General features: G+C 31.6%; 1 protein-coding gene across 3 annotated transcripts in view; it reads right to left on the bottom strand.

Moving 5' to 3' along the window:
• Window positions 1-11,898, bottom strand: part of LOC117172804 — a 26,980-nt gene that overhangs the window by 5,763 nt on the left and 9,319 nt on the right. For all 3 annotated transcript variants that reach the window (XM_033361038.1, XM_033361036.1, XM_033361037.1), the window contains exon 3: window positions 10,383-11,385. In XM_033361038.1, coding sequence (XP_033216929.1) covers window positions 10,383-11,385 — 1,003 coding nt within the window. The remainder of the gene's footprint in view (window positions 1-10,382; window positions 11,386-11,898) is intronic.

Raw genomic sequence — 11,898 nt, 5'->3', positions numbered from 1 at the left:
TTTATGGATTTCTGATTATCATATTATTGAAAGACATTTTAAATATTTATTTGTGGTACAATACATTATCCATTTCAATCTGTATACGTGACGTGCGCCGAAGAAAGGGGGATTACTCTAAAAGAATCGAAATTAAGGTTTTTACACATTTCGATAGGTTTTGAGCTGCTTTTTTTAATTAAACCATCGGAAAAAATATCCGAGAATTATTATTGCTAATAATTGAGTTTTTGGGTACCAGTGTATCCAGAACGTGGGATTTTTCGGCCCCCACCACTCTCCCATCTGGAAGCGACACATTCAAACGTAGCGTGTCGGTGAGTCGGCTCTGCTACATGTTCCGTAGGCCAGCCTCCTGTAGAGCGAAAATTCATGAGCACGAGGCGGAGCTCTCCCGATTTCACGATTCATTTTCGGTGGCTAACTAACTGGCTATTTGGAGGAGACAAATCCTATACATTTTTATGCCCTCACCGGATCCTGTGGGTGACAAATGTCCCCCATTTGGATTCCTTATGCACAATCTTTTTCTTTCATCGAAATTAGATGTTAATATACATCATTCTCTTCGTTGAAACTTGAAACACCATTTTGAAGGGGACACATTTTACTCTAGGGTGATGTAGGTTACAATTAGGTTTCTTCCAAAAAGTATATTTATTTGAACATTCGAAGTTAGAAAATTAAAAAAAAATGAGAAATATCAGAACTGCGGGCAGAATGCTTATTATTATAAATAATTTGAATTAAAAATAGGTCAATGTCTTTATTTTTTAATGAAAAATGAGATGGGTTCAATTAAATAAAGATAAAAAATTATGAAAAAGTTTAGTAAGTTTGTCAGTTAGTAAGTTTGAAAGATAGGAAAAATTTGTCAGAATTAAAAAAAAAAGCCTTTTCTACAAAACTATTTTTATTTTCACACTAATTCTCGAAATAAAATTATATTTAAAAACATAAAATTAAACTGAATATTGCATTAAATAAGCTCAATCTACTTCGGTGTAAAGGTTGCACAAGACCGCCCTATGTTCGTCACACACAGGTCGGTTGCAACTTCTCTCTCTTTCCTGCGACACTACAGTCACAGCATCGGCACTTTTTAGTTCGTATATTCTCGAAATCTTGGATGAGAAAATAAATATTTCATTCATTATTTATTAATTGATTCATTATTGCAAAATATGCCCCAAGCGCTAATCATTTCCTTCTCACTTGATAGACAGTGAACATCCGGCACCATCGACCACTCCACCGCGCTCTAGGATAGTCGCATTGAGTTATGGTTAGGGTCTGAACCAAAAAATCAGAGATATTTGCTCAGAAGAATTAATTAATTTTCGCGTGGGGCTCATTTGTCCCCCGCAGGATCCGTGTAGGGTTATGTAAACTGAATTTCGCAGAGTGCCAGAGAATGAAAGTTCAGGCAATTTTGCTTTGTTCTATCATTTTAGAAAAAATAAGGAAATTAATTCTTATTAACCCTTCTTGCGCAATTTTGTTGCACATTTAAAAAAAATTTATTTTGGTTTAAAAAATGTCCTTTCAAATTTGCTTAAGTTTAAGAGAGTTTAATTTATTTTGAAAAATTAATTTCAAAAAATTCCAGTAAATTTTAAACTATGTTTAAAATTGTCAATAAATAATCTGAAGATTTTAAGGCTTTTAAGGCTTTTCATTTTGCCGAATTTTAAAGAAAATCAGGAAAAATTTGAATAGTTTTTAATGATTAGAAGGCTTAGAAGGTCGACAGAGATTAGAAACAGAACTTTTTCAAGATTGGTAGGAAGGTTTTAAATGACTTTTTATTTTAAAAAACGTAATTTATGAGAATATTAAAAAAGGTTTTTAAACATGTGAAAGGATTTCCTAAAATTTAAAAGAAAACTGTAGAAGATTTTAAAGCAAAATGTTTCAATTTGGTAAGATTATAATAAATGAATCAAAATCGAGTAAATGCAAGAAATATTAAGAAGAAGCGAAGAGATTCAAATCGAATTTTAAACTTAACTTCTGTTAGAAACTTAGATTTTTAAAGAATTCAAACATAAACTTTAGAAAACTTAAAGGAATTCCTAGAGATTTAAAGGAGGTAAAAGTATTTTTCTTAAAATTACTGGGAAAAATTTAAAAGATTATGAGTCAATTTTTTTACATCTTGAATTAAGGAACACTCGTAAAGATTTTTCAAGTATTTTGTAAGTTTTCACGAAAATGAAAAAAATTATTTTAGGTTCCTAGAAATAATTAAAATATTTTTTTTTTTAATTAATTTTAGGAGATTATTTTAGAGCATTTTAAAACAGTAAAAAATACGTTAAAAATGGTCAAAGTATCTGTAAAATTCAAAAGGCAATTTTTGTTAATTTTGCAAAATAAAAAAAAATCTGGAAAAATTTGAATAATTTTTGAAGATTAGAAGACCTGACAAGATTAGGAAAAAAGAATTATTTTCCTAATTATTTTGTGCCAATTTTAGCGATTTTTTATTTTGAAAAATGTGCTTTAAAAGAAAATAAAAGAAGATTTTTAAACACATAAAACAATTTCCTAAAATTACGAAAGAGTGTCGAAGGTTTAAAAATTAACATTTTTTAATTCGATAACATTACACATTTTTTTTAATGTAAATAATCGAATAAATTCAAGAAATATTGAGTCGAATTGATGAGATTAAAAGGAATTCAAACTTCAGAAGTTTTTTAGAAACATAGGATAAACTGATTTAAAAAACTGAAAACCCTAAAAATTGTGATTATAGCCTAAAATAGAATGAAAAGAGATGTATCAAGAAGAACCTAGAGGGCTTTCAATCTTTTTTATTGGATTTAAAAAATATTAGAAAAATTCGAGTCCTTTTAAAAGATTTTTAGGACATTTAGAAGTTTGGAAGATATCAACGAATATTTGATAAATTTTGAGAAATTTGTTCAAGTTTTTTAAAATTTCTAGTACGTTTGAAACAAAATCAATTCCCAATTAATATTTTTAACTGACTACAAATTTCTTAAAATTTTAAAAAAGCATTCAAGATGTAAAAAATTTGAGTTATACAATCTTCTAAATTTTTCACAGGAATTTTAAGAAAAATAATTTTATCTCCTTGAAATCTTTCGGAATTCCCTTAAAGCTTCTAAAGTTTATTTTTTTTGAAATCATTGTAAAATCTAGACTTCTAAAAAGTTTAAGTTTAAAATTAGATTCGAAGTTCTTCCATTCTTCTAAATATTTCTTGAATTTCCTGGGTTATTTGCGTTTTTTAAAACTTGTTAATCTTATCAAATTGAAACGTTTTTCTTTAAAATCTTCTACACTCTTCTTTTAAATTTTTGGGAAATCGTTTGATGTGTTTCAAAATCTTTTTGAATTTTTTTTAATGTACATTTTTTTAAATAAAAATTATTTAAAATTTTCAAACGATTATTAGAAAAATAATTATTTTTTCTAATATTTTCAGACCTACTAATCTTATAATCTTTAAAAATTATTCAAATTTTTCCTGATTTTTTTTGCAAGTTTCAATTATTTTTTAATCATTTCCAAATTTCTGAAAATCTCGTAAACATACTAAAATTTGAAAGCAAATTTTTCAAACCATCATAAACATAACAAAAAATGGTGCAACAACATTGCGCAAGAAGGCTTAATAAGAATTAAATTACTTATTTTTTCTAAAGTTATATAACATGGCAAAATTACGAAATAATTAAAAAGATTGTGATCTTTTTTTTAATTTTCTCTCAGAATTCAGTTCATTCCATTTTTGGTTGAAAAATAATTTTTTAACTGAAAATGCAACTATATGTTTAAAAATAACTATTATATTGTAAATTCGATTGTGTGTTTTTTTTTTGTTTAGAACATTTTTCTGTTGAAAATTCATTTCTACCAACGAAAATTAAACTATTTTAAAATTAAAATTTTTTTAAATAACTATTTTGGTTGATAATTTAACTATTTTGTTGAAAATTCGATTTTTTTGTTGTTGAAAAAACATTTTCTCATACTAAAAATTTAACTGTATAATTTTTGTTCGAATTTTTTTGTAGAAAATTGACCTTTCTCAGTAAAAAATTCTTCTTTTTTGGTAGAAAATTATCCTTCTTGTTTAAAAATCCATCTACTTCAATCAAGAATTCATTTCTTTGGAAGAAGATGCATTTTTTGATGAAACTTCTTTTCTTTTGGTATAAAATGGTTGAAAGTTCGTCTATTTTTTTGGAAATTAAACTATTTTGCTGAAAAATTATAGGTTGTAAATTTATTTTTTAAACTGATAATGTAACCGCTTTTCGTTGAAAATTTATCTATTTTGTTAAAAAAAATTTTGTTGTATAAAAATTGATTTTGAAAATTTTGAATTTCTGTTTTTGGTAGAAAGTTATTGGTTTGAAAATTAAATTATTTGTTTGCAAATTAAATTTTTTGTTTAGAAATTTAAATATTTTGTTGAATCTTTGATTTTTTTGGGGCTGATAATTATTTTTCAACTGCAAATTTATATATTCAATTTTTCGTTGATTTATTAACATTTTAGGTGAAAATTAATTTCTTTGGTTGAAAATTTCACTTTTTATTTGAAAATTTGACTAGTCCATTTTTGATTGAATACTTATCTACACGTCTCATCTATACCTCGTCCGTGAGACGCGTCTACGACCTATCTCCTTCCGTGAGAATTTAGTGGTAAGTGGAGAGGGAAGATTTCGTGAGTCTTCCCTCTCTCCTAAAAGTCCGGTCTATCGAGTCGACCTCAACCGCTCATCCTGCAAAATCTCACTTTTCAGAGTAAGCCCCCTTTCTTCGCCGCACGTCACATATTTATTTGAAATTACTTCTGACCTCTGCCTGTTGTCGTGTGCATGGAGTTTCGTGTTAATCTTACAGAAGTCATCATTTACTTTCTCCTTGATATTGATTTTATTAAATTTTATGTAAAAATTTGAATTAAAACATTTGATCGGTTTTATTAATTTTTCAAATAAAAATAAAATATTAGATACAATTTTATTATAAGTGAAATTAAAATAAAACAATGTGCGTAATAAAATATGTCAGTTAATTCTGAACAAGTTATTTGTGCTATCATTTCCGATTCAAATTCCATTATATACGAAAACAAGGTTTTCTCAAAAAACTTGAGAAAACACCGGTAGTCAGATAAAATTTTCAGTGGTCCGACAGCATGTGTTCTAATGGACGGACAGTATTTTTATGTGTCACAAACTTCTATTTAAAGCAAACAGGTTCAATAATATACTACTTTAAAATAGTAATGTGAGAAAGTTTGATTAAAAATGTGTTTTAGATCAAAGACACCGCAGTCCCGCTATAGAAGTCGTTTCGGGGGTATAATAAACGTACAATGAACGTATAATGAACGTGAAAAAGTTTGTGCTCGAAAATCAAACTTTAAAAAAGTACTGATTTTTAAGTATGTACGTACATTTATCAGAGTGGCCACTTTCCAAGAAAAAAATCCCGGTCATTTCCCTGTCTTTCTCGGTTTGCAAACATTTTTCAGTCAATAAAATAAAAAAATTCGAACTCTAAGGCTAAGAGCATTTTTCCATTTGAAGTAATAAAAAACAAACTAAAGATTAAAGCACTCAAACTGGAACTTTTGAATTTTAAACTTTTTAAATTGACATTTTTAAGTTTTTTAATTAATAAACTTTGTATTCGAATGCTGAACAAGTTTAAATGAAATGCAGATAAACTAGAAATTTAAAATTTTCAACTTTTTGAATGATAGAGTTCGAAGATTCAGATTCAATTCCAAACATATAAGTCCACGTTATCATTTTCAATGCTCTAAATTAAAGAATCAATCAATGAACTGAAATATGGGGGGCGATTGAGGAATCAAAATACAATAAATGGTAAGGTAGGGGATGCACTGGGAAAAAGAAGAGAACAGAAAGTGTAGAATATGTGAATAGGAGGAGGAAACATGGGAGCATGTATGGGAAGAATATAGGAGAGGAATGGAAGATAAATTAGGAGAAGAATGGATGAAGGAGTTGGAGGGTGCTGGAGGAGCGAATGAAGGAGAATGAAAGAATGCACGTGAAAAGGTAAATGGAGGCATAAAAAAGTGAAAGAAAAAGGAAACGGAAGTCGCTTAGATTAGAAGCGTGAAAATTGTAAGTAATGGTAAAGTAAAAGTTAAGTAGACTAAGATGCGTTTGCGTTCTCATGGTCTCTCTCTCTCTCTCTCTCTCTCTCGCTTGCACTCTCGCTTTCGTTCGCTCGCTCACTCGCTTGCTAATAACTCCTAAATTGCGCTATCGCGGGAAATAGAAATAAGGAACTAGATATAAGACTTTATGTAAATAGTTGTAAATAATTGTATATATAGAAAGGATAAGATTGTAAAAAAATATAGATTTAAACGGAAAGATTGTAAGGAATGGAAGTCATGTAAACCCTTAGGGGACACATTATGAATAACGAAGAAGTAAAAATCTAAAATGGAAAATTTTTAAATAAAAATATTTTAGAATTACGTATTGTAAAGTGAATCGCATCACAATTAAAAAAAAATTCAACTCGTTATATTAAAAGCTGTTGAAATCGAAATTGGACAGATTTTTTTCCTAAAGATTTATAAATTTCCCGGTCAAAAATAAATTTTTCAAAATAGACTGTTTGGAGGCACCTGATTTCGCTTCGTCTAAAAGCTTACGCATCTCTTCGTAAGATAAATGCTTGCTCTTGTTTTTCTTCGACATTTTCGTAATGCCTGGTTACACCTGGTTACGCAAAACATAACTTAAAAACTGAGTGACTGAAAGCGAACAGAAGCCATTTTCCTGCCATTTTTGCCACTGACTTGAAATGACTGAAGCAGGCGACACGATTAAACGCCAAGGATACTGCTCTCTTTTTTCATACACACCTGCGTCGTTGTGGAGTGGCTCTGCTGACCCAGCAGCGACACTCTCTTGCCTCCTTAGAACACCTTGTCCTCTATAATCGGAAGTGTTCTTGCGGAACTGCAGTGTAATTGAAATTATAGAAGAAATCAAACAAAAATGTAAATTGTATCTATTTAAGTTACGGAGGTTAGAATTTCAAGACAACTAATGATTATAGTATCACTTTTAAAAATGAACCTTCTTCGCTATTTAAAATATTAGAAAACATTTTATTTCAATTCGTAATCCAAATTTCAGTTATTCTTCTCCATCTACCGAAGTTTGACAAAAAATTTGGATTAAAGTCAAATTTATGTTTCTAAGTCGAGGTTAGACAGATTACGATTTCAAGACAATGTTTACATTTTTATAATGTCGAATAACCAAAAAAGTTTTTTTCTTTATTTGAAATAATAAACTGGTCTAAAAACACGTAAATGATAAGTTATATTTTTTAAAAAATGTATGACTAAGTTTTATTTACCTCCTGATCTTATTCGTCCGACTTAAGAAGCACTGCCAAAATGACGTTCACGCTAGAGGTTGGACAGGCTGTCCGATCTCTAAACAGAAAAAATTTTGGGACACCAGATGTACTTGGTATAACAGTCGCGCCAAACTCTAGGACAAATCTTATACTTTCATTTGGGGCAGCTGCTATCCCGTTTCCTGACAGCAGTATACACTTCTGCGGAGCAAACGCTGTACCATTGGCGAAGTACAACCGCTGTTCATATTTTAGGGACTACCCAGAGCACACAAAATTTGGCGTTGTCTTGAAGACATCGTTACGGAATTTTTAAGACATCGTTACGACATCCTATGTCCGTGTTGTTACGGTGTCTTTACGATATCGTAAAGAGTTCGTCAGATCATACGTTTTTACAATATCGTAAAGAGACCTTAACGACGTGGACATATGATATCGTGAAGTTGTCGTAAAGACGTAACCAAATTTTGTGCCCACTGGGTAGTGTCATGCGAGACGTGAATGCACTTGCGTTGTCCAGTATCTGATTTATCATCGCAATGGATATTTTTCTAAAAAAAAAAAAAACAATTTTGAACAATTACAAGAAGTCTTTGAATATAATTATCCTTCCGATGAAACAGCACTGAAAATGCACTGGCGAACGGCACTGGGCCGCCAGTGCGTTTTCAGTGGCTGTTTGTGCTGATTTTCAGCACCTAAATCGCACTAAGAAGTGATGGGATGGTCATATAATGTTCCTATTGTATTCGTCACGTACCGGGCGGGCAGAGTTATTTAAAGTACCTGGCCGCAACCAAACAGACTCCCGTTTTAGAATTTTCTTCAAATTATTAACACTTTCGTTTAAGTTATGAATTTTCTCATTATACATATTTATAATTATAACTTATATACTACTTTGAAGCTAAATTAAAAAATGTTGACTGTTTTGGCGTATCTCATTCCATTTGCGACACAAGTTAAATTTACTCCAATTTTAAACATCCAAAAAAAATGTAGATATCTGAAATAATTGAAACCCTTAAATTCTGAATTACTTCTAACCTTCTCGTAGATAATTTCAAAATTTTACAAATTTAACATTTTTATTTTTAATCCCTTTCAGCTGGCCTACTTGGTAGCCTAGTCGCATTGGCATAGGCACACCGATTTTCACTAACGCTGTAGTATATACTACTGATATACCTTTTCAGAGAACGCACAGAGTAGATTTATTGGATGAAATAGCCTTTTAAAAATTTAAATGGACACTGAAAGGGGAACTCAGTTATAGAAAACTAGCGGTACGGGTAAAGCTGAAGAAACAGCATTGAGTAGGCATTGACCAGTGCGGTTTCTTTGCTTTTTCAGTGCGTTTTTATCGGCAGGGTACACTACTTTATTTCGATTGTGAGCTTTTTTAATAACTGTATAGTTAACCTCTAAATTCCGTAAACCAGAAAGTACTGATTTGAAGTAATTTAATCTCTTTTTCGCATGTTAAGAGATTCAAAACAATTGTTCGTGCATCATAAAATATAATGCAAATGTATGACTATTAGTAGAAACATAACCTCTTCACGCGACCGAAATATATTTCAAGGCACGATGTAAATTATTGAAATACAACAATGTATTTTACTGAAATATATTTAATATAATAAATGTAAGATTAAAGACAACGCTTTACCAAAAACACCAAAACGAAGCAAAAAATTACCATTTCAACAGCAGATTTTCGCCGTATAACTGCTGCCTCAGTTTTCGGGGTAGGAGCCTTCTCATAATTGAGGGACGACGGTTGCCTCTTATTTTCACGCGACTCCTCGCCATGAATTGGCGTAGCTGTCGCCCCGAGCCTATAGTACAGATGCTGTATTGTAGGAAGCGCGTTTGGTATACCAAAATTTTTTCCGTTTAGGTAAATAAAATCATTCTGCATCTTAATTCGAACAGATTAAAAACCTCTAAATATACCATACATCAATTGAATTTGCCAAGGACTTCGACAACTTTAAGTCTTGCACATTTGGAAAAGGCAGCTATTTCAGTCGAAATATAATTAGAGCAAGTCATAACTTCCAACTAAAAATGTTCTATTATCTGACACAGCAAACAGCATACGTACCCAAAATAGCGATAAACGCTGACTGGCTGTTTGCAGAATGCAAAAATATATTTACTTTTAATAATTACAGTTTATTACACTATTCTTACTATAAAAAATGAGACTGTCCGATCACTGATACGTATCCAGAGACTGGTACACTTTCCCTACATGGCACTGCAACTGCACACGAATTTTTTGAATAAATGTTCTAAACGTAAAGGTAAGTTATAAAGGTCTGAATAGTAATATTTCTCAAGTTTAAAATCTATTTTCTGAGTCGTGTTCCATTCTTTCGTCGTTTGACGACTTTTCACTGTCGCGAAATACATGTAAAAATTGGATATTAGTGTATAAGATCGGGTACTCTCACATCAAATTTTAGACAGTTCCTTTCATTTCGTGAAAGGTCGCCAATCGACAAGAGTAGGAAACATGACTCAGAAAATAGAATCTAACTGAACAAAGATTACTATTCTGACATGATTTTGTGGGTTGATATATTTTATGGAAATGAGAGTGTAAAAAATAGTTTCTAAAAATACAAATTTGTCTTGGCATTTAAATGGTTATGACCGTAGACTAATTTTTATGAGCATTTTCTCGAAAAGCATTAAGTTTTCTTATTTTTTGTTTATAGATCCATAAACTCTAACGTACTTTCTCGATTAAATATATATATATAATTCAAATTTTGAGAAGGTGTTTGCTCTCCTGGAAAAATATTTCTTGGCACTAACATCGTTATGCCTCAATACCTTTTAATTAATGTCCCAGTGATGACCTTTAAACTTGATCAATATGAAACGGATCAAGAAATTAAACATCTGGATCTTCTTTGACCAAACATATAAAATCACTTCCATATTATAAAAATACTCACTGGCTTGACCATTGTGAAAACAGAAAAGATCCTCGAGTGTTCGAAAAGATTCATCCAACCGAATCTTCATTAAAGTCATCAAAACGTCCCTGCAAGACTCGTTACACCCCTGAATCAACGTATTGAGGAAACTGCTAAATACGTTTCCATATAATCCTGTGTAGAGGTATGGACTTCTTAGAATCATCACATTCGTCAAAGTCTCCATACTCATGTTCTGTTCCTTCACCTCCGTAAAGAACTCCTCCTCAACCTGCGACTCTCTGTCGTGAAAATTCGCTTTTCTCTCACAATGTTCGAAGTGAGTCCCCATGTTTTTTGAAACCGTTTCATCATTCAGCTCCTCGAGATACCTAGTTCTGCAGATAGAATTTGAAGTCTTCTTTAGGATCCTTGGAAAAACTTGCTTCAGCTTTACCACTTTGGAAATATTAATAAGATTTAGTTCTTTTTGACCATGAGTCGGTAAACTTATAATCATTTCGTTAGATATTTGATTAATGAGTGGAAATGCTTGAGAGTTTTGATCTACAGGTCTTTGTTTTTTTGAAACTGAAGTCACGATCTCATTTTGTTTGTCAGTATCCTTCAATTGTATAGTAAATTTTGAAACATCGTTAGCGGCCAAGTTAGGCTGAAGAATTTGGATTGCCTGCGCGCACGTTTCGTAAGGTGACAGTTTATTGGGAATGATTGCTACGGGTTCTCCTTCTTTTACAGGTTCCTTCTTTATGGATTCTAGTGGATCGGGAAGGTCTTGGAAAGGATCAATGTCGTTATTGAAATCTGTTCCAAAGTAATTATCGTTTATTTCTGGGGAAAACATGTTGTCAAAACTTGCGAGATTTTCCTCAACTCCCTCTTTCACTTCTTGTGTCATTTCTACCAGTTTTGTAGGTTCCAGTCTTGGACTTTTAACTGATTTATCACCCACTTCTGAGATAGTATTTACTCTTTTTAAGTATGATCTTTCTTCGGAATGATTTTGTTGACTGTATGTTGACTGCAATTAGAGAAATGAGGAAATGAGAAAAAAATACTTCTAAAAATCTATAAACTTTTAGTTCCTCAGTGTAGTGCAATAATTCACAATAATTATAGAGTAAAATAAAACGCTTTGTGAGTGTGCGTGAGTGAGGGAGCTAATGCGGAAAAAATCGATTTTTATTTGCCTACGCCTATCGGTAGTTTCTAAGTTATTCTTTCATTTCCAATAATCAGAATTTTTTAAAGTTAATTACTTTATTTGTTATTAAGCTACAAACATAGGCATAATAAGCGTACGCGGAGTCGAAACGAGAGGCCTACGAAAACCAGCCCCACCACTCACTACTAGGTACAACCGAAGTAGCCCGATGCGAGCGGAGCTCATGGACACGGTGCATAAAGGTGTAGTAATAAGTGAAGGGAGTGCTACCAGTGATCCCAGATCTGAAACGAGATGCGGTCCAATACTATGACAGGGCTATGTCCGTGTGAATATAGTAGGAGCCGCTGTAAATGACTGAGTTGCGCG

This window comes from Belonocnema kinseyi, chromosome 5, assembly GCF_010883055.1.
Source record: "Belonocnema kinseyi isolate 2016_QV_RU_SX_M_011 chromosome 5, B_treatae_v1, whole genome shotgun sequence".
NCBI lineage: Eukaryota > Metazoa > Arthropoda > Insecta > Hymenoptera > Cynipidae > Belonocnema > Belonocnema kinseyi.
Note: the sequence above shows the minus strand (reverse complement) of the source record. Positions and strands in the feature narration are given on the sequence as shown.